Raw genomic sequence first — 22970 nt, 5'->3', positions numbered from 1 at the left:
ATGAAATTATTTCAAATAAACTAAAATAAATTAAAATAAAATTAATTTAATAAAAAAAAATAAATAAAAAAATTGAAATAAAATAATTAAATAAAAAAAATAAAAAAAACATTAAATTAATTGAATTAAAGTACAATAAAATTAAAAAAATTAAATGAAATGAGTTAAAAAAATTAAAAAAATAAGTAATATAAAGATTAAATTAATAGAACAAAACAAAAATAAAGTGAAATAAAATAAATAGAAACAAATTAAAATAAAATAAAGTAAAAAAATAGAAATAAAATGAAATTAATTGAAATAAAATAAAACAAATTGAAATAAAATTAATTTAATACAAAAACAATAAAAAAATAAATAAAGTGAAATAAAATAATTAAATAAAAATAAATTTAAAAAAAATTAAAAAACATTAAACTAATTGAATTAAAGTACAAAAAATTAAAAAAATTTAATGAAATGAGTTAAAAAAATAAAAATAAAAAATTAATTTATAAACAAAATAAAAAAATAAAAGAGCAAATCAAAAATAAAGTTAAATAAAATAAATAGAATAGTGAAATAAAATTAATTGAATTAAAATAAAACAAACTGAAATAAAATTAATTTAATTAAAAAACAATAAATAAAGTGAAATAAGAAAAAATCAAAAAAACATTAAATTAATAGAATTAAAGTACAATACGTTGCTTCACTTGTTCCCTATCGATCTGGCTGGCAAAGCGATTGCAGCGAAAGCAGCGACACGCATGAATGCTATATCGAAATGGAATAAGAATCTTGGCCATTCAGCCATACTGAACAGGAACACTGTTATCTCTTCCGACATAGACTATCATGTTAGTCTTCCATCACCACCCTTGCTATTCTCCTGTTCACTCTCAACTAGGGAAGAATGGAAGACAAATCTTACCGAAATCGATGGCCCTTTGACTATATATACAGATGGTTCAAAACAAGACGGCAAAGTGGGATTTGGAATCTTTTCCAATTCCCCTCACATCAGTCTATCATTTAGATTACCCGACTACTGTAGCGTATTCCAAGCGGAAGTATGCGCTATCTGGTATGCTGCGAAAACTCTCTTAGAAAATAGAATATCACTAGAGGATATCCGCTTTTTCACCGACAGTCAAGCGGCCGTTCGAGCACTCAGCTCCTCTTATAATTACCCACTCAGATGTGGTTCGATCCTGTCTCTTATCTCTTCACGAGATAAGTGTTCAGAATTCTGTGCAAGTTATCTGGATACCGGGTCACAGTGGATTTGAAGGTAACTGCAAAGCTGATGAGCTCGCAAGAGCTGGAGCTGCGCAATCAAATATTAGTAACTTACCCACAATCCACATTCCGCTCTCAACATGTAAATTACTCATTGATCGAGAATTTCACAGCATTGCTGATCAGAGGTGGCGAGTGGAAACTACTTGCGTTACGACGAGACAAATCTGGCCATCCTACAATCTGAAACAGACAAAAACCCTTATAAGTCTTTCGAAAGACGAACTAAGGCATATAATATCTCTTATCACCGGCCACTGCCTTTTGGGCACTCACGCACGTCGGCTCGGGGTTCCTCAAAACGACCTGTGCAGATACTGCGAGGACGAAGATGAGGAAGTATCGAGCAGGCATTTGCTGTGCAGTTGTCCCGGCCTAGCCAGAAGTCGACTCGCTCTTCTAGGCTCTCCAACAATTGACAATCTTTCAGAATTGTCGGACCTGAAAATCGAATCTCTCATTAAATTCTCGAAACGAATTAATATCTTTGACCAAAATCTATAATAAAAATCTCGGTTAGGTGGGGAAATCATATAATATAATGAGCTCTAGGGTAACACAACGGACCCAACTTACAGTCTATATGGCACTCTGATGCGTGGTCACCCTTAAACCAACCACCACCAACCAACCAAAGTACAATAAAATTATAAAAAAATGAAATGAGTTGAAAAAATAAAAATAAATTATTAAAAATAAAATAACTATTAAATTAAAAGAACAAAAACAAATTAAAATGAATTAAAAAACAAATTAGAATAAACCGCAATGAACACAATGAAATAAATCCCGGAGCGCATAATGTAATTTAGCCGCCACTTCTTACATGTGATTTTGTAACAAATATACTATAAAGGGCCTTGTCGCAACGCTGAAGTATTCTCCCTTTTTTTGTTTTGGTGGGTGAGGAAGGGCTCAAAATACCTTCGCCTTTATAGCGACCTAAAACTACTGCGTCGTGTGGCCACTAAAGCAATCACTCCTCCTCTTCTGGGGAAACTACCTTCCGGGGACTACTTTCTACATTACTTCGGGAGGGCCCACAACGACGTCCATGAAATGGACCAATCCTATTCACCCACCCTATTCTATTCTATTCCACTAGGCTCGTCTTCTCGTTTCTCTCTCTGTGAAACTTCGCTATGTTGCACTGTGTCGAAGTCTACCGATTTCTTCCGTAGTACGTCCTCGATGTAACTCTTTGCCGCGTTCCAGCTGACCTCGCGTTCGAGCATTTTGTTGATTATGTTGCTCGACGCGATGTGTACAATCTGCACTTTTTTCCGCATGCCATCGGTCGTGACTAAAAAACGTGTGTTCCGCGTCATCGCTCGGTGCCTCGCAGTATATGCACCCGGGCTCACTTACCTTACCCACGCGGTATAGGTATTTCCGGAAGTATTCGTGGCGCAAGAGGTACTGAGTGAAGAAATAGCCCACTTCCCCGAAGTTCCTTTGATCCCATTTACCTATTGTAGGAATGAGCTTCGGCATCCATCTAATACTCAATTCAGTGTCCCATTGACCTTGCCACCGCTTCATGGTTTTCCGCGGCATTACGGATGGCGAGTTTTCTCCTAGAGTCCCACGCACCTACCTGCACACTGCCTCTCAACTGATGCACGAAGTCTGGCGTAACCTTGTTTCCCCTACCAAACGCCAAAAGTATGGTCCTAGTCTTTGTTTTTCTAACGGATCTTTCTTTGACTGACTCCTTAGCTGTAATCTTTGCGCGCAAGTCCTTCAGCACATCTGCATAACTATAGCCTTCTACGGGTTTTATCACAACAGCTTCCGGCTCTTCATGTTTTTCATTAGCTCAAGCCGAGGAGACATTTCAGGTGATTCGACTGACGCGCTCTTTTTTGTGGGGATCGTTTCTGTGTTGCCATTCCCTGGAATGAGAGTGACGATCCGTTCTTCCGCTGCACAAATGCTGGCTGGCGCATACTACGCTGGCTGCAGTCCTTCAATGTTGGTACTTGATGCCTTCCTCTTAATTCTACTTTAACTGTATCCGTTGCCGTTTGCGGGACTATCACCTTTGGCCGCATTGTGGGCTGGTTCGCTTTCAGCCACATTTAGAGCGGATGCGTTTTTTCCCGGCGGGGATCTTTGCAGTAGGCCACTTCTTCTGGAAGCTGGTCCTGGATCCACGTTGTCATTTCGAACATCTCTGCTCAATTTTTTCCTTAAATGCTTGGAAACCCAGAGACTGTCTAATATGAAATATTTCCAGTATACTGTAATCAGGATCTTACTGGTTTCTATCCTCATGAGCTTTGCACCCTTGCCGCTGGAGATTTTCGGGGTATGTGAAGCCTTTCGAGTCGAGTCCCCCTCCTCTTCTGCCTGATTTTAGTCGCTTCTTACGACAGGCTTCCCATACCGCGGATGTATTATTTTCCCCGACCAGCTGGAGTAATTTGGTCTGGGGTATTCTGCCCTGACAGTTCAGCTCTCACCCCAAATGAAGCCCATGAATTTAGTTGGTGCTGCTTGGTGATAACGCATATAATTTGGATGGTATAATCAACGGGATTTTATATTTTTTGTTAAGAGGAAGCATTCTATTAAATCCAGTGGATGTCTAGTCTCCGACGTGTGAAGCGCCACAACATATCACGAAGCCTCCTCTACATCACATCATAAAGTGTTGGAAGTCTGAGAGGAATTATACAAAAAGGAGCATTGCCACCGAATTACGCGTATATCCGCTTTTCACAAAATATTTTTAACCAAAATCCCTTGAAAAATAATACCCATTAACGCTTGCCATAAGTATTAATTATTCCGCAGACGGTCGGTATATTAAAGTTGCTTCTCTTTGCAGCATCCTTAGAAATTGTCTTCACGTATTTTTCTCATTAGTGTACGCTTAGGCTTCGCAGCAAAGTTGAAGGCAAAAATCTTGGCAATTGTACAAAAGTCACACATCATTTAGATGTCAGCATTCAGAGGCCAAGCGTCGAAAAGCATAATTGGCAATGCACAAGAAGCCAAAGTGCGAAATTAAGCATCCGTCATCAGTGCAGTTGTTTCTTAGACCGCACATCAACCAACATTCCAAACACCACACCATACATTCAACCCTCTTGCGACCTTTCACCATTATCAATGTGGATTTTTTTCCCCACACTCACCATTCCATCAACTTTGACCTCTTCAATCAGCAGCTGGCGCATATTTTCCATTCTACAGCAACGGTGTGTTGTTCTTGCTGTCACTACACAGCCGTATGTCTTTTTTCATCCGTTTGTCCATTTGTGGATTCGTGCCCAGTATCCCATTCCAATTATTTTCTGTTTTTTTTTTTATTTGTGTCTCTTTCATTCAATGTTTAGCGGTAATCATTCTTAATAACCTACAACTTTGCTCCCAGTCCTTGGGCGCTGTGCAATGGTATATATGTGTTGCTATTAGCCACCAAACTACTCGACATCTCCATCTCTTTCACTCGCACATACAATGCTGCCATTTCGGTCATGGCTTTTTAATATGCGTCTCATGTAGAAAATAACTAAAAGTCGCGTGCAATCCACTGTTTCGATGCCCCTTGCCGTTTCATTATTTCACATTTCGTCCTACCGATACATTCTCTATTTCTATTTAGTACCCTCCTTCTCCTTTAGATTTTGCTCCTCCTTCCACCTATAGCAGCTTCAATTCATTCGAATTTTCCTGCGTCATTTTATGTTATTTATTTACTTTTTTAGTTTCATTTTTGTGTGTTTGCTTGCATGTATGTCCTTGAAATGGAGATGGATCCAGATGAAATCGATTATACTATATATACTACATAATTGGCGCGTACACCCTTTTCGAGTGTTTGGCCGAGCTCCTCCTCCTATTTGTGGTGTGCGTCTTGTTGTTGTTCCACAAATGAAGGGACCTACAGTTTCAAGCCGACTCCGAACGGCAGATATTTTTATGAGGAACTTTTTCATGGCAGAAACACTCGGAGGTTTGCCATTGCCTGCCGAGGGGCGACCGCTATTAGAAAATGTTTTTCTTAATTTCTGGTGTTTCATCGAGATTCGAACCTACGTTCTCTCTGTGAATTCCGAATGGTAGTCACGCACCAACCCATTCGGCTACGGCGGCGGATGAAATCGATTGGGACTGATAAATGCATCTAACTAAAAAATATGTGTACATATATTTTTATAGAGTCTAAGGCAATGGTTAAGTTAGTTTGTATTATTGGCACAAACTCTGTAAAGAGGCTTTTAGAACAACTAATGAAGCTTGTAGTGCAACCGATTTGACTTAAAATTCTTAAAAAACTTATTTAAAATCCTAATTTAAAATTTAAAAAATTGTTTTTTTAAGCTACAAAGTTAAGTGCTAAAAACTTATTCTAAAACTAGATATTTTATAAATTAGGTGCTTGGATTTTTATTTATTTATCATTAATTAATTTAAGGCACGCAATTTTTAGTACTCAGAAATTTTAGAGTTTTTTTCTGTACTAAAAATGCATCTATACTAAAATCCATAAAAATCCACTTCATAACAAACATTTACGCATCCGTTTAAGTATTGAAGATAATTGAAGTACTAAATTTAAAATCTTGTGAAACTTTATTTCTCGAGTTTTGCTTCTCTATTTTCCTCAAGCGGCTAGTACTAAGGAGATATTAGTGTAATAATCTCAAACAGTACTTAGTAACTTTATTTGTCAAAATTTTAGTACTAAAATTTTTTAGTACTCCCACACTTAAGTGGTTAACTTTCAGCATTAAACAAAGGTTGAGCAATACTACTTTTCTTTAAATGTTAGTGACTTTACTTGCTAAAAATTTAGTACTAAAATTTTTTAGTACTCACAAACCTAGTGGATAACTTTCGGTATTAAACTAAGATTAAGGCGTAAACTTTTTCTATAAATTTTTACAAAGCTCACTGATATCCGTGCATTGTAAAAATTGTGTGAATTAGTACTAAAATTCAAATACTTCAAAATAAATGCTTCATGTAAATGCTTCAACCGAAGTACTAAAGTTTAGGACTTTGTTAAATCGTTACTATCACAATTCTTAGTTACTCAAACCTCTAAATACTTGAATGTAAAAATTAAGTACTAAAATTTTTTTTTGTTCTAATATTATATTTTTAGCAAATTTAATAATGAATAGTACATAAATTATTAAAAACTTCATTCACAATTTCAGCTTTTTACATAAATCTGTAAATGTTTAACTTTTAAAATTTAGTACTAAACAAATTTTGTTATAAAATTATTGTATATTCTATCTAACGTGGAAACTTGAAAATTTTTAATAGTAGGTAAATATTAAGAAATTAATATCCCATTTAAACTTTGTAAAACTGTAAAAATTTAGTATTAAAAAAATTTTTGTTCTAATATTATATTTCTATCCAATTACGGAGCGTAAAAATTTTAATTTTTAATTCTTAATAATTTATATCCCATTTAAATTATTTAATACTATAAATCTTTAATAGTCAAAATTTAGTACTAAAAAATGTTTGTTCTAAAATTATATTTCTATCAAATTTACGAGCGTAATAATTTTAACTAGTACTTAAATTATTAAGAATTTAATACTCCATTTAACATATTTAAATCTGTAAAAGTTTAGTACTAAAAGATTTCGTTGTACTATGACGTTTTTATCAAATTTAATAATTAATCATTTTAAAAAGTACTTAAATTATTAAAACCTTATTTACCAATTTAAGCTATTTAAATCTATAAATTTTTAACAGTAAAAATTTAGTACTAAAAAATTTTGTTCTAAAATTACTGTACATTTTTATGTAACTTGAAAACTTAAAAACTTTAAAGAGTAGTTAAATTATTAATAAATTAATATCCCATTTAAATTTTTGTAAATCTGTAAGTTTAGTACTGAAAAATTTTTGTTCTAAAATTTTATTTCTATCAAATTTACGAGTTTCATAATTTTAACTAGTACTTAGATTATTAAGAATTTAATATCCGATTTAAGTTATTTAAATCTGTAAAAGTCTAGTACCAAAAAATTGTTGTACTAAAATTATTTTGTAGTCAAATTTAGAAACTTGAAAATTTTAAATAGTAGTTAAATTATTAAAAATTTACCACCCCATTTAAAAAATTTCGTTCTAATATAATATTATATTTTTATCAAATGTATAAACTTAAAACTTTTAAATAGTATTTAAATTAGTAGGAATTAAGACTCTAACATTTTTAGCACTTATACTTCAGCCAATTGATACAAACCCGAACATTTTAGGTCCCAAAATTCTTAGTATTCAAAGTCTTTCGCACTAAAAATGTTGAAGTACTAAAAATTTAGTACTCACACTTTCACTCCAGATGAATTGGGGCTATAAAATTTTATCAAAAATTTTCTGAAACTAAAAAAATTTTACAAAACACAGTATAGTACTAAAATTTCAGAAATTTCTTCTACCAAAGCTACAAGAATTACCTGTTTATTTTCAACCAGTACCAGCAGAATTTCCGTCAAGGCGATTTGCTTTTAAGATTTTACTTATATTTATATGTAGTTAAGTACACATGCCTGTAAATATGTGAGAGCTCGCAAAAGTAAATATGTACGAATATATCTCACTATCTGTGCATGTACTTGTATTTGTTGGCGTGTGTGTTATTTTGAATTATCATTCGAACATTTGGTGGCCATGTTCCAATATGATTCGTGACATGTTAAGGAATTAGTTTGATTTGTTATACGAACAGTGGTGCATGAGTGCGAATGTGTGTGCACTCAGGAGCTGTGGTTTGTATGTTTCAGCACGTTCAATGCGATATTTGCTGGGGCAGCCAACCAACAAACACAAATGTGTTTTCCCTCCACCACCTCGGTAAGCCAGCTTCAAGGATGTCCATTTAAGAACGGTTCCGCTTATTTCATTTTTTGGCACATGTCCAGTCATATTTAATTGCAAAATGGTTCTTCATCTATCTGCCAGCTATAAGACAGAGTTCTTTTCATTTTTTTTCTGTTGTTTTGTTTTTTTTTTTTTTTTTTTGTTTTTGCTCCGTAAGATGTTATTAATGAGTCAGAGCACTTCTTACCGCAATCATTTACTTTAATTTATCATTACCAAAGTGGCGGAACTACATTTTTTATAGCATTTTTTTTTTTGGCTCGTTATAATGAATCAACAACTTCTTAATTAGTTTTAGAAAATAGTTATTTATACGAATTGAAAAGACGCATTCAGTTGATCACCTGCTCAAATTACTTAGCGAATAGAAATAAAATTAGGGTTTGGAATTTCTATGAATTCTCATTTTCTCTCCAACTTAAATAAAAAGCAAATTAAGCTAAAGATTTTAGGTTCTTAGGTTCGCAGCTTTCGCCAGGGAAAAAATTGTAGGTGATATAAAAGTAACACTTAAATTGGAATACTGCAAAATTTAGTATGATACTAATTTTTCAGCACTAAAGGTTAAGTACGAAAAACTTTGTACTCCTAAGTACTTAAGTATACTTAAATTTAGTATTAATAATTAATTAAAACCAAAAAATATAGCACTACGCACTTTTGTAATAATATTTTGTGACTTGTTCAATATTTGTACATTACGCTTTCTTTATAAAGGGTCTTGCAAAACATGCGCCCAGATGTTGTTTTAAAATAAAACATTTCAAAATTTTGATTCTTTCAGGTTTCACTATTTCTATTCAAAATACGGCTCTTGGTAAATATATGTGAAAACTGACATCATTTAAGTGTCCACATCGAACAATCTACAATACAGGTAAAATCCACCTAACAGCCCATGCATGAATGCGTTATTGTTGAGAACGTCGAGATGTTGAACGTCGATGTTCAAAATTGTTCAGCAAGACTTTGGGCTACAGCAGTAATATTCTCAACAATATTCCAGTTTTTGGTCTTCCAGGCCTTTCTCTATCTCCAATACAAACTGTTTTATGAAATTTTTTTTCCAACCATTGAATATTCAGCTCATTCGTACGATTATTTACACCAAAAAAAATCACGAATTTCGTGATATGTTGTTCTTAAAGATCAACCATTTTCATAACAAGTTGCAGTAATTTTCACGCGTTGCTCCATCGTATTATTAAGTAGTATATCTGTTTACTTGATAAATGTCAAAGATGATATAAAAAACAGGTACCGTCTAAAAACAGGTACCGTCTACTTTGGAAAGACAATTTATTTGAATTGTTATTCATCAAATTGAGCTACCAAAAATTTAGCATGCATATAAATTTTGCGGCTGAAAGGTTGAGAGTTTTCAGTGTACTAAAAATTAGTGTTCATTCAGTACTAAAATTTTATTAGCAAAAGTATTTTTAGCAGAAAATTCAGTCATGCCTTTTTGGCGATTAAAAAAAATTGAATACGTAAAATGTAGTTCCCCATACTTCAGTACAAAAAATTTAGTGTACATAATTCATAAAAATTAGACACCAAAAATTTAGCACACATAAAGTTGCGGCTGCAAATTCGGGAGTTTACATTGTACTAAAATTTAGTGCGCATTTAGTACTAAAATTTATTAGCAAAGATTTGTTTAGCTGAAAATTCAACCCTACTTTTTTAGCGATTCAAAAAAATTTTAGTACGTGAAATGTAGTTCCTCAAATTTCAGTACTAAAAATTTAGTAGGTACTCTTAAATAAATTTGTTCGGTTAGAATAGATAAAATGCAGTGCTTCAAACTTAAAGTACTAAATTTTTCGTACTAAAACTTTTGTACTAAATAGATAGTTTTGTAAAAATTCCTTCTGGCTTATGACGCTCTTTTCTGATGTAAGTTTTATTTAAAATTTTTGTCCATAAAATGCAGTGCTTCAAACTTAAAGTACTAAATTTTTAGTACTCAAACTTTTGTACTAAACAGTTTTGTAAAAATTGCTTCTGGCTTATGACACTCTTTTCTGATGTAAGTTTTATTTAAAGCTTTTGTACACAAAATGCAGTGCTTCAAAATTGAAGTACTAGAAATTTAGTACTTAAACTTTTGTACTAAATAGTTTTGTAATAATTATTTCTGGCGTATCTCTCTTTCCTGAATTATAATGTGTAAATTTTAACCACTATAAATTTAGCACTAAAAATTTGCGATCCGAAATTTGAGCGTGTCCGCTACTCCAAATTTAGCAGCAAAACATGAAAGCCAAAAATTTTTAAATTCTTTTGTAAGCAAAATAGTTCGGTTTAAAGTGTTAGTACTTAAAACTTAGTTTTTCAGATTTAAGTACTAAAAATTGAGTACTCAGTGTAGAAAAATTAGTATTTAGTACTAAAAATTTAATACATAGCAAAAAAATTAGTATTCGGTACTAAAAATTTAAGACTTAGTGTTAAAAATATTTAGAACTTAGTACTAAAAATTGTGTGCTTAGTGTAAAAATATTTAGTACTTAGTACTAAAAATTTAGCAAAATGGTTCGGTTTAAAGTGTTAGTACTTAAAACTTAAATTTTCAGATTTAGGTACCAAAAATTGAGTACTCAGTATGCAAAAATTAGTACTTAGTACTAAAAATTTGGTACATAGCAAAAAAATTAGTATTCAGTACCAAAAATTTAGGAGTTAGTGTAAAAATATTTAAAATTTAGTACTAAAAATTTAGTGCTAAGTGTAAAAATATTTGGTACTTAGTACTCAAAATTTAGTACTTATAAGTTTTATATAAAAATCTGTTACTTAAACTCTTATTACTTAAACTGTAATGCTACAAAATTAGAGCACCCAAAATTTTAGTACCAAAAACTATGTTCCGAAAATTTAGTACTTACTGTTAAAATAAACAAGCCTGACTCACACATTTATGACCGTGAGAATTCCAAAAATTATTAATTAATTATTTTTTTTATTAATAAAAAAACTTAATATTATTACATATGCACAGAAAAACTTATTTTTAACCATAGTGTCTATTTTTAGTGTTTTTGAAATTTTAATAGTCTCATTAAAATCCCTTTGAAGCCAATTTGAGCTTAGTCCTACATTCCCAAGAAATGTGATAAGCGCTTGAAATATAACACTTTATTTTTAATATTTGAACTTCATAGGTTAATATTCTTTTCACCATTTCTTTTAATTAAAACTCGTATCGATTTCATGCACCGAACCTTATCAACTTGTTTACCACCTCACACAAACATTTACTTAATTTATGTGCAACTATTTCAGTTCATATTTGATGTGGCCTATCTGCGGTGCACTGCAGTGGTGCCACTAATGTCACCACCAATATTTTATTCCCATCAACTTTTGTGTGTCCTTTGGTGTTGCTTTCCGGTGATTAATCAACGGTAAATTCAAATATTTGCGTTTTCGCCCTTCGAATGCAAGTCGGCCAACTTAGTCGACTATAAACGATGAAATCTTGAAAGTAAGTCGAGTTAATGACATTCATATGCAGGTAGGTGTATGAGTTTTTCACAAAATATGCCGTGGATTTGCGGCATTGCGCGAGTGACGACAGCGCATTTTTGTTAATGTCGCCTGTACATCCTGAATGACCGGAAACGGATACCCTTTGACTGCATAATAAATGAATTTTATATTTACTGCACACCGGTGACTCACTGCGGCGACGTATTGCGATGATGACTTTATAGAAAATATTCCACTTGAAGTTTATTTGCTCACAACTTGCTGAGGTCAAGTGAAATATTGTAAAGCATTTCTAAAGCAAATAGAAGAAATGGCACGTAAAAAAACCGTGAAAATTTGTCGACACAGAAAATCACAGTGAGCGGGGCTGTGAGAAAGGAAACATCGCGATTAACCTGTTTAGTTCTGGTATAATATTTATTATCCGCATTGCACACAAAAAAGGATTTGAAAGTTCATGGACAATGTATGCTTGTATAACAATTCAGGTGAGCGTTGAATCGGTGTGGAGCCCTAGTATAAAATATACCTAAGAATGTTCTTTATTGCATAAATACAAGTCCGCTAAATACTGAAGCATTCCATTTAAATATTTACAGAAGATCAGGCCTTACTATCATTATCAATGATAACTTACATTACTGATTACTAGCCTTAACTGGGATTTTTGAAATTCAAAATGCCAGATACCAAATGGTGAACAATTCAAAAAAGTACGGAATTAAATTCTGATGACCAAAATTCGAAATGAGGAACTTATAGTACGAAATTTGGAAATGAGGCAAATTGAGAATAAAAGCACGCAAATTTTGAATGCATTAATATGTAATTTTTCTATATAAGTAAAAATTTACTTGTTAGTACTAAATTTAAGTCCATTTTTTTGTACTAAATTTCACTAAAAAAATTTACAAAAAAAATTAGTACCAAATTTGTATAACAAAATTGTTGTCTCTCGTGCTAAGTACCAAATTTTTGACAATAAAAGTATTATTCGTACTAAATTTTGGTACTTTATTTTTGGTACTAATGCTAAGTATTTCATTTCTGAGACTAAATTTCCTAAATTTTGGTACTAAATTCATGGAACACATTTTTTAGTACAAAACTTTTAGTACCAAAACTTTGAAGCACAATTGAAATTTTGATTTTCTCTTGATACATTTCTAGTAGTAAATTTTTGGTACAGAAATTCTAGTACTAAATATCTAGCAACTTATTAAATTTTTTTAGTACTTAAAGTTTAGTGGTAAATTGATGTTCGAGCCTGAATTTCTTTACTGAATTTCTTGTTAAATTTTTGGTACAGAGTCTTTAGTACTAAATATCTAGTCAATTTACTAATTTGAGTACTAATAACCTAGAAGTACCGAAAACCGCGCTTTTAAGTTTACCGAACTACTTACTCCATTTTTCATACTAGAATTTAGTATTAAATTTTTAAATAAAATTTTTTTAGTACAAGCATTTTAGCACTAAAATTTTAATACTAAATTGATATCCTAGCCTCCTGTAGATAAATTTCTTGTACTAAATTTTTAACACAGAATTTTTAGTACTAAATATCTACTAGTACTAAAAATCACGTATTCAAATTTACTTATACAAATTTGTGATGCTAGACTTTAGTACTAACCTTTTAAATAAAACTTTGTTTAGTATAAACATTTATCACTAAAATTTTAATGTTAAATTAATATCCGAGTCCCTGTAGATAAAATTCTTGTACTAGATCTTAAAAAAAAATTTTAGTACTAATAACCAATAGTACCAAAATCCTTATTTTCAAATTAACTCAGCTACTTACTAAATTTTCGATACCAGAATTTAGTACTCAACTTTTAAATAAAAAAATTTTAGTGCAAACATTTTAACACTAAAACTTTAATGCTAAATTGATATACTAGCCTTCTGTAGATCCATTTCTTTTACTAAATTTTTAACACAGAATTTTTAGTACAAGTATCTATTAATACCAAACAACTTGTTTTCAAATTAACTCAGCTACTTACTTAATTTTTGATACCAGAATTTAGTAGTAAATTTTTAAATAAAAAAAAAATGTAGTTCTATATTTTTTAAATAAAAAAATGTAGTACTAAATTTTTTAAATAAAATTTTTTTTAATAAAATAATAAAATAATTTTTTTTTAAATAAATAAAAAATAATTTAGTGCAGAAATTTTAGTACTCAAATTTAGCGGTAAATTGATGTCCCAGCCTCCTGTAGATAAATTTCTTGTACTAAATTTTTGGTGCAGAAAAAAAGAATTGTTAGTACCTAAACTCTCGTTTCTAAATTTATTCTTTAGGTAGCACCAAAAATTTAGTACTAAAACCTGTTACCTCCTGTAAATAAATTTCTAGTACTAAGTTTTTGGTGTAGAAAAATTTTCTGCTGCTACATAAAATCTCGTTTTTAAATTTTCTGAGCAGCTAGTACCAAAAATTAAGCACTAATTTTTACATCGAACAGGTTTTTTAGTACAAAAATTAAGCACTAAAATTGATGTCCTGGCCTCTCGTTAATAAATTTCTAATACTAAGTTTTTGGTACAAAATGTTTAGTACTAAATTGGTATCTAGTAATATCAAAACTCTCGCTTTTAATTTTACTCAGCTGCTGATACCAAAAACTTAGTACTAAATTTAGAACCAAATTACTACTTTTTTGGTACTAAATTTTTTACTAATAATTTCATATTTCAATTAAATACAAAATTCGGAATATTTTTAGGTAAACTGAAGGTTAGACTAATTTTAATTTTTCATCCAAAAGTTGGGTTGAGTTTTATGGTACAGAAAAAGTCTATGGAATTTGTTTGGTATTAAGGTTTTAAATGGGAATGTCTGCTTATAAATTGCCTATTTTAGCTCTAAGAATAAAAATAAAAATTGTATCCTTAACTCCAGACTAGACAGCTGTCTCACGTTCAGCGCCTGCTGCGTAATCCCAAAGCTTAAATTGCATCAACAAAAGACTTAGTAGGTTTTGTAATTATTTTTTTTTATTGCGTTCCATATGAGCTGATGTATCCCTTATTCAATTATAAATGCTGTAACATACATACATACATACATGCATCAGTATCAAACACGTATTTTCATGCTCCTTCTCCGCACTTCTTTTAAACAGCAAAATGGTATTATTATTAATAAAAGAAATCCTCTGCATATGAAATGCGAATAAGCGAAATAAATTAAAATTTTCAGCCGATTTAACAGGAAAAGTTGCCCATCACTCGTACGCCGTTGCATGCCCCAATGCTGCACCCACTGCTACAGCGCTACGCCAACACCATTGTCCAGCAATTATATACAATTTTGCGCGTTTATGAGTTTTACACTTTGGCAAGTCGGATTTTTATTTCGGTTTTTTGTTTTCAACAACGCCCCACCTCGATCTGCGATTATACTTTTTATGATTGTCTCTGAGTTTTTCCGCGCTTTTTACGATTTTCATTTATGAGCATTTTTTTACTTGCTTTTCTTTTTTCTGTTTTTTTTTGTTGGTTGGTAATTTGAAGTATTAAACCATTTTAGCACCGCCATTAAGCCAAATGGTTGAGCAGCGGTGTAATAAAAATCACCACTTTTACTTACCACTCAACTGTCAGCCATTGGTCATCCTTACTAGATTCTTCCGCCTTGCTTTTCTCCGCAGCTCCCTTCAACATTCAAGTTTCGATTATACGAGTACGACTACCGCTAATCCTCTCCACCTCTATTGTCCGCAGCCTTGTCTGTTTTAGAGCCTTTGAGTGCCTCCGGAATCATTTAATTTTTAGAGCATTGTATCTCTTGCACTGCATTCACTGGCGACGGCGGTCAATATCATTGACACCCTTAGTCGTCAACAACAAATTTAAATGTTCGCATTAAAGTCGGGAGCAAAAGGGAGTCACGCAAGGCGCGCGAAGAGCCTTTATGAAATGTTACCACACATTTCACACTCGAATGGCATGGAAATTCATTAAAAACGACAACTGGTGAAATGCGCGGAACAGAGCAAAAACAGTAGCGGTAATAATAGCAACAACAACATGTAAGGTAAAAAATTGCAGCAATGCAACTCGTGAAGCATCTCTCCAAGTACTTTTTTCTTTGTTTTTTTATTTTTTTTTTGTGAAATTGCATCAGCACCACCAGCAGCGCCATCATCATTTGCATCAGTGGCAGTAGCAGTGGCGTCGTCACCAACGGGCAGACACATTCACCCTTACGCCGCATTGGCATAATGCAACATTTTGTTGCTCAATTTTTGACATTTATTTGACATATGGCGGCGGCAGCAACATTGAAATTTAAGGCGTCCATCAGCGTGAAGTCGTATTTTAAAAACTTTTGTTGCATTTTTTGTTGGCGCTCGATTTATGGAGAAACTACATTTTTTAAGTAATTTTTTGCCAACTTTTAAAAACGATATTGCGGGTCGGAAAATAAATTACGGCGTAATAATTTGCGTGCCAAAATAAAAACAATAATGGCGAAATTCGTAATTGACTTTTGCGTAAATTTTGTTTTTTTTTTTTAATTTTTTACTCTTTTGCACACAAAATACAAATTTCGGAAAAATTAAAAATATTATTCAACATTCTTAGAAACTTCATCACAAATTCGGCTATTCAGGTAAAATTTATTTGTTAACATTTCAAACATTAAAATAATTTTATAATAAAAATAAAAAATGTTGCATTAAGAATTTATTTAGTTGATAGTACTTGAAGGCTTTTTTATATACTAAACTTTTAGTACTGAAATTAATTCTTATTTTATTATTCATAGCCTCCTTTTTTTGAAGTGAAACTTCTTAGGCGTCGATGGACGAGCGTGAATGGAATGCAACGTTTTGGGCATTTTCGTTTCACAAGAGAGAAAAACGATATAACGTAGAGGAAAAGGAGAGAGAGAGAGCTATACCTTACATAAATCTTAGATACACCTTAGGCTTTAGGCTCCTGAGTTTTTCCTTGTGGTTGGTAATTTCTAGTGAGAAATAGCATTGCCTACTTTTTGGCGCTTGTTTGTTGGTGCAATCTTGTAGGAAATATATTTTTGGTGCCTACTTTTTGGCGTTATATTTCCTTGGTTCCTACAGTTTGGGGCGTTTTTCGTCCCAATTTTTTGGCATTTTTTTTGTGCCTACTTTTTGGTGCTTATTTCTGTTTCCTGGTTAGTGCTTGTGCGTACTATAAAGTGCTATCCATTCCGGCGTCGGATTTATTGGTATTGCCTTGCGGTAATTTGTGCCGTTGCTGCGGTCCTGGAACCGCTGCGTTTGTGCGCGTGATAAACGCTCGGAGCAGTGCGCGTTGTTGCCACGGTTTGTGTCCGGCGTTTACCTATACCGGTCGACCCTTCTCCGTTTTTTGTAAATTTTGTCTATTTGTATTCTCTGCAAATGTTGTGAATTTATTTCGATACATATTATTTCTCTCTCTCTCTCTCTCGAGTCTCTCCCTCTTTCTTTGTCTGCCTTGAAAGTTTCACTTCTGCTATGTGTACTACGCTACACGCACTTTTTGTTTTTGTTGTTATCTTTGTAATGTACAATTTTGAGACTAAGGCTTACTACTCAACTTTTACACCAAAGTTTTGGTAATTCACTTTTTGAAAAAATTTCTAATACCAAGTTTTAAATACAAAAAAAAAATCTATATTTTATTTACAATAATACTAAATTTTTTTACTAAATATTTGCTATTCTAGTGTAACCTTATTCAATTTTTAATATGGAATTCAATTTTTCACAAAATGTCTGATGTTTAAGTGTTGTACTAAAATTGTGTATTAAAAATTGTACTAAATTTTGTACTAAAATTCTTAGTACTAAATAATAAATAAAAGTAATAAACTAGTACTACATTTATGTACTACAATGTTGGTATTGAACTTAGTACTAAATATTTGCTATTAAAGTTTAGCACTAAGTTTATGATACTCAATGTTTAATAATTAAAATTAAATTTTTCACAAACTTTCTGATACTATTATACATTTTTGTACTAAATTTGTGGTACTAGGCTTTAAATACTTTTTAGGTTAAATTTGCGCACTACTTTTTGGGTATTAAATTTAGTACTACATATTTTCCATTAAAGTTTTGTATTGTTTAAATTTAGTACTCGATTTAGTTCTAAATATTTGCTATTATAGAGTAGTGCTGACTTTAAATACTCTATTTTTAATACTGAATGGAACTTGTCACAAAATTTCTGTTACTAAGTTTTTGTACTAGAATCGTGTACTAAAATTCTGTACTAAAATATTTACAAATTTTTTAATAAAATTCTTACAACTAAATTTTGAATAATAAATAGTAGTACTAAATTTATGTACTGCGTTTTGAGTAGTAAATTTAGTACTAAATATATGCTATTCAATTTTAGCGCTAAGATTATGATACTAAATTTTTAATACTGAATTAAGTTCTTGACACAAGTTCTGATACTTTACTTGTGTACTAAATATTTGGTACTAAATACTTTTTAGGTTATTTTTAGGTTACATGTAAGCACTACCTTTTGGGCATTAAATTTAGTACTACATATTTTCTATTAAATTTGTGTACTAAGTTTCAATTTAGTACACAATTTAGTACTAAATCTTTGCTATTATAGAATAGTGTTTACTTTAAATACTCAAGTTTTAATACTGAATGGAGCTTTTCACAAAATTTCTGCTACTAAATTTTTGTACTAAAACTTCTGTACTAAATTTTGTACTAAAAAATTTATAAAATTTTGTACCAAATTTTGTATTATTATTATTATTAGAAGGCCATTACGCACTGCGACCAGAGTTGATCTATTGTGCAAGACCTATTTTGTAACCCTAGAGTTTAAGGCTTTTTATAAATTTTAGCACTATTGTGGGTTTGTTGTTCCAAAGATTACATGGAGATACTACGATACCACCAAGGTGGTGAAGTCTTTGTCTGCCCAGCGCAGGACATTCACAAAGCACATGTTCTGAGCTTTCTATATCCATTTCGCAAAAGCGGCAGACATTGGTCTCTGATAGACCAATGTTATTTAAATGATACCTCAGGCTGCAGTGACCTGTGAGGTATCCTGTTAGAAGACGCAGATCTACTCTGTTTAGTGAGAGTAGCTTGTCTGATATTCCTTTGTTGGGACTAAGAAATTGTCTGGCTTGACGCTGACCGGCACAATTTAGCCAGTGTGCAGCAAATTTCCTTTCTTCCCATTTCCTGAGGAATTCATTAATGTGGCTTTTCGTGAGTCCACAGAAAGGCTCAGGACCAGTAAGTTGCATATTTGCTCCTTGTTTTGCGAGGTCATCAGCCATTTCATTCCCCTCATGCCCTTCATGTCCCGGAATCCAGACTAGATTTACTGTGTTGAGGTTTCCTAACATGTTGAGAAGGTTTAGGCAATCATTTACCAATTTAGAGGTGATAGTTGTTGATAGAAGGGCTTTTAGAGCCGCTTGACTATCAGAGAGTATATAGATGTGAGTACCTCTCATTTTCCTGCGAAGGCATTCTCTCACACATATTTCAATGGCATGTATTTCTGCCTGGAATATTGTTGGGTAGAGTCCCATCGGAATCGATTTTTTAAATTTAGGCCCATTGATTCCTGCCCCTGCTCTACCATCTTCCAGCTTGGACCCATCAGTGAACCATAATTGAGATCCAGGCTTGAAATTGATAGAATTAGTTCTCCAAGTTGTTCGTTCATTAATAATAATTCGGAAGTTTCTGTAGAGAATGGGTTTGGGAGATATTGTATCCACCCTGTGTAGTATAGGAGTGTGTCGAAAGTCTTCTAAGATCTTTAGATGTCCTCTCATATCTCCACTTTTAAGATCGGCGTTGCCTTTTAGTCTTAAGGCACTCGATCTTGCTTCTTTTTCAATTAAGATGGGAAGCGGTGGTATACCTAGGAGCACGCCCAAAGCGTCAGTTGGGCATGTTTTCATTGCTCCTGTTATACCGATGCAGATGAGGCGGTACAATTTGTTAAGATCGCTTGCCGCCTTTCGTTGCTTAACTTTGGGCCACCATGCTATGGAAGCATAAGTGACTATAGGCTTAACAACTGTAGTGAATGTCCAGTAGGTCATTCTGGGGCTGAGCCCCCATGTTTTACCAAAAAGCCTTGTGCAGGCATAGAATGCCCTTGTGGCTTTTACAGTAACTTTCTCAAGATGCGAGTTCCAGGTAAGTGCTTTGTCAAGGTTGATACCAAGGTAGTTCGCCTCTGTGGAGAGTTGTAGAGTCGATTCATTCAGGACAGGACATTTGATGTTGATATTCCTTTTCCTGGTGAACGGCACTAGCGCAGTTTTAGATGGGTTGATAGAGAGCCCTTTGTCAGTGCACCATTTGTTGATTATGTTGAGGGCTTGTTGCATGCGGTTAGAGATGGTCTCTTCATGCCAGCCCACTATATATACTACCAGGTCATCAGCATAGCCCTGGGTGTGGAATCCTAGGTTGTTCAGTTTGTGGAGAAGTTCATCTATTACTAGTGTCCACAGAAGAGGAGAGAGTACTCCCCCTTGCGGGCAACCTCTTGTGGCCTTGATAGACTTTATTCTTCCTCCTAATTCTGTACTGATCGTTCTGGATTTCAGCATCGATATAGTCCATCGTCTGATGGGTTTAGGTACGTCCTTTTGAGATAGGGCATTGTTGATTGCCTCATAGGACGTATTATCGAAAGCTCCTGTTATGTCAATAAAAGCGCAAAGTGCGATTTGTTTTGACTCAATAGCTTTTTCAATAATGGTTACCAGACTGTGTATTGCAGTCTCAGTAGATTTACCTTGTTGGTAGGCAAATTGAAGTTGGTGCAGTGGGAAATTAACCAAGTTATTCTCCCGTATGTGCTGATCCAATATTTTTTCCATTGTTTTTAGGAAAAATGAGCTGAGGCTAATCGGTCTGTATGACTTAGGCAATTGTTCGGGTTTTTTCCCTACCTTTGGAATGAATACGACCTTTACCTCAGCCCATTTCGTAGGGATATAACCTAGCAATAGGCTTGCTTTATATAGTCTGGACAAAGTAGGGACAATGTATTGGCTTCCCTTTTGCAGAAGGCAAGGGAATATCCCATCAGGTCCAGGAGATTTGTATGGGCTAAATGTAGATATAACCCATTGTACCCGATTTTCATGGAATAGCTTATTTGCCAGCTTTAGGTCCTCTCTGTCAGCATCAATGGTAGGTTCTACCAACATTGTGGACTCATGTAAAGCATGGCATCCCGGGAAATGGGTGTCCAGTAGAAGTTGGCTAGTTTCTTCTGGGTTTTTAGTGTAGCTACCATCTGGCTTTTTCAGGGTACATATGCCGTTTGAGTGATCCTTTGATAAGGCTTTCTGGAGGCGGATAGCATTAGGAAGATTTGAAATCTTATCACAGTGATCCCTCCAGGAAGCTCTCTTAGATTTCCTCAATTCTTTGTTAAAGTTGGTTAGAGCTCTTGAGTAGGAGACCCAGTCCCCTGTTTGTTTAGCTCTATTCCATAATACTCTGGTTTCATGGCGTAGTCTTGAAAGCGTACTATTCCACCAGGGGACATCCCTTCGTGGTTTTTTCACTTTTTCCTGACAGCTCTCATGAAATGCAGACGTAATGTTTGAGTGGAGTTCATTTGCCTCCATCTCAAGCTCTGATTTAAGCACCAGGTGATGCTTAGAGTAGTTAGCACTTTGTTCTAAGTTAAAGTGAAAGACATTCCAATTTATATTCTTTGGATTTCTGTAAATTGTTATGTGCGGTAAGGTAGCACCTAAGTCAAACCTGATAAGACTGTGGTCCGACATTGATGCTTCCCCGGACACATGCCAATTTGAGACTTCTGATAGTACATTTGGACTGCATAGGGTAAGATCAAGTACTTCCTCCCTTATTGCATTCCTAAATGTTGGTTCATTGCCTCGGTTTACTATTGATACATTATATCTAAGTAAGAATTCAAGAAGGCACTCACCTCTCGCATTGATGTTTGTGCTGCCCCATATCGTATGATGGGCATTCGCATCACATCCTATTATCCAGCGTAGGTGGTTCTCCTTGCAGTAGTTGACTAGGGCTACAAGTTCCCTTGTTGGAGCAGTTTCCTCATCTCCTGGAAGGTAGGCAGAGGCAATGATTACCTCGTGCTCGCCTTTGTCTGTTGGCACCTTGGTCCAGATCGCAACGAGATCGGTGGTAGTGAACTGCGAAATGGGAATGAAGGTTAAGTTATTGCTAATTAAGATTGCCGCTCTAGGGCGATCATTGTTGGCATAGATTAACTTACCATTAACATCTTGGAGTCCCTCAATGACTCTGTCACGTACCCACGGTTCTTGGATTAGAGCTATATCCAAGTTTTGTTTGTTAAACCTCCTTGCTAGTTCAGCCGAGGCAGCCTTTGCATGGTGGAGGTTTAATTGAAGGCATCCGAGTTGCCTTCTATTGTTGCTTAAATACTTAATACTAAATTTTGAGAGTTAAGTTTAAGTACTACGATTTTGATAGTTAATTCAGTAATAATTTTTTGCTATTCAAGTTTCGTACTAAGTTTCTGATACTCAATTTTTAATAATATAGTAAATTAAATTTGAAGTAACAATATCGATTAGCCCTTCAAATTTACCTATTATTACGACTCTACTTATTTCGCATTTCGCAATTATCGCTTTTTCCGACTTTACTACTAATACTTTAGAAAAAGATAAGAGATTTAATAACTTAATTTAAATTTATCTTCAATTAACTTTTTTTTTAGCATAAAGTGCTCATGACATGGAATGATGCCTTTTAAATTCCATACGCCTTCTATTTTCTTTCCCACGTGTCTTCTCAGTTAGATTGAGGTGTCACGGCAAACCAGCCCCATAAATCTTCTATCAAACAAATCCCCTAAGCTTTCGTAAATACTTGTATTTCAAACGTTTTGCTTTCGCCCCACGTGCGCAAGCTGCCGCACGGGGGTGGCTATATTCGAATCGTAGCCTTTGCCTTTACCTTTTGCTCTGCAATTCCATTACACATCAGCCTTCTTTACAAGTACGAAGCCATTGCAGAGCTAATCAAACCACTTAGCGGCGAAAGCTTAAAGGAAATATTTAAAGGTGGTAGGAATTTAAATATTTCGAACTAAGGTACTAAACGTGAAGTTTAATAAAGTGTTGAATTTGATGATTGATTTTTGGTATAGATATAAAATTTTGGTATAGATATAAAATATTCTTTCTATTTATGAATTTATGTATAATCCAATACTTTTCACATAACTCACCAGTTTCCAAAAATTCCCTTTTGCTCAACCTTTTCTTCCTTACAGCCTCTCTCACCCCTTGTG

The 22970-nt window shown here is 33.6% G+C and overlaps 1 protein-coding gene across 1 annotated transcript in view; it reads right to left on the bottom strand.

The window, feature by feature from the left end:
* The window catches only part of LOC129244293 (uncharacterized), a 30090-nt gene extending 8032 nt beyond the window's left edge, over positions 1-22058 (bottom strand). Inside the window, exons 1-2 of the mRNA XM_054881909.1 lie at positions 21924-22058; positions 21422-21840 (exon numbers count right to left, since the gene is read on the bottom strand). Coding sequence (XP_054737884.1) covers positions 21422-21840; positions 21924-21932 — 428 coding nt within the window. The 5' untranslated portion in view covers positions 21933-22058. The remainder of the gene's footprint in view (positions 1-21421; positions 21841-21923) is intronic.
* Positions 22059-22970: the final 912 nt, after the last annotated feature.

Source organism: Anastrepha obliqua, chromosome 4, assembly GCF_027943255.1.
Source record: "Anastrepha obliqua isolate idAnaObli1 chromosome 4, idAnaObli1_1.0, whole genome shotgun sequence".
In the NCBI taxonomy this organism is placed as follows: domain Eukaryota; kingdom Metazoa; phylum Arthropoda; class Insecta; order Diptera; family Tephritidae; genus Anastrepha; species Anastrepha obliqua.
This window is presented reverse-complemented; position numbering and strand designations above follow the sequence as displayed.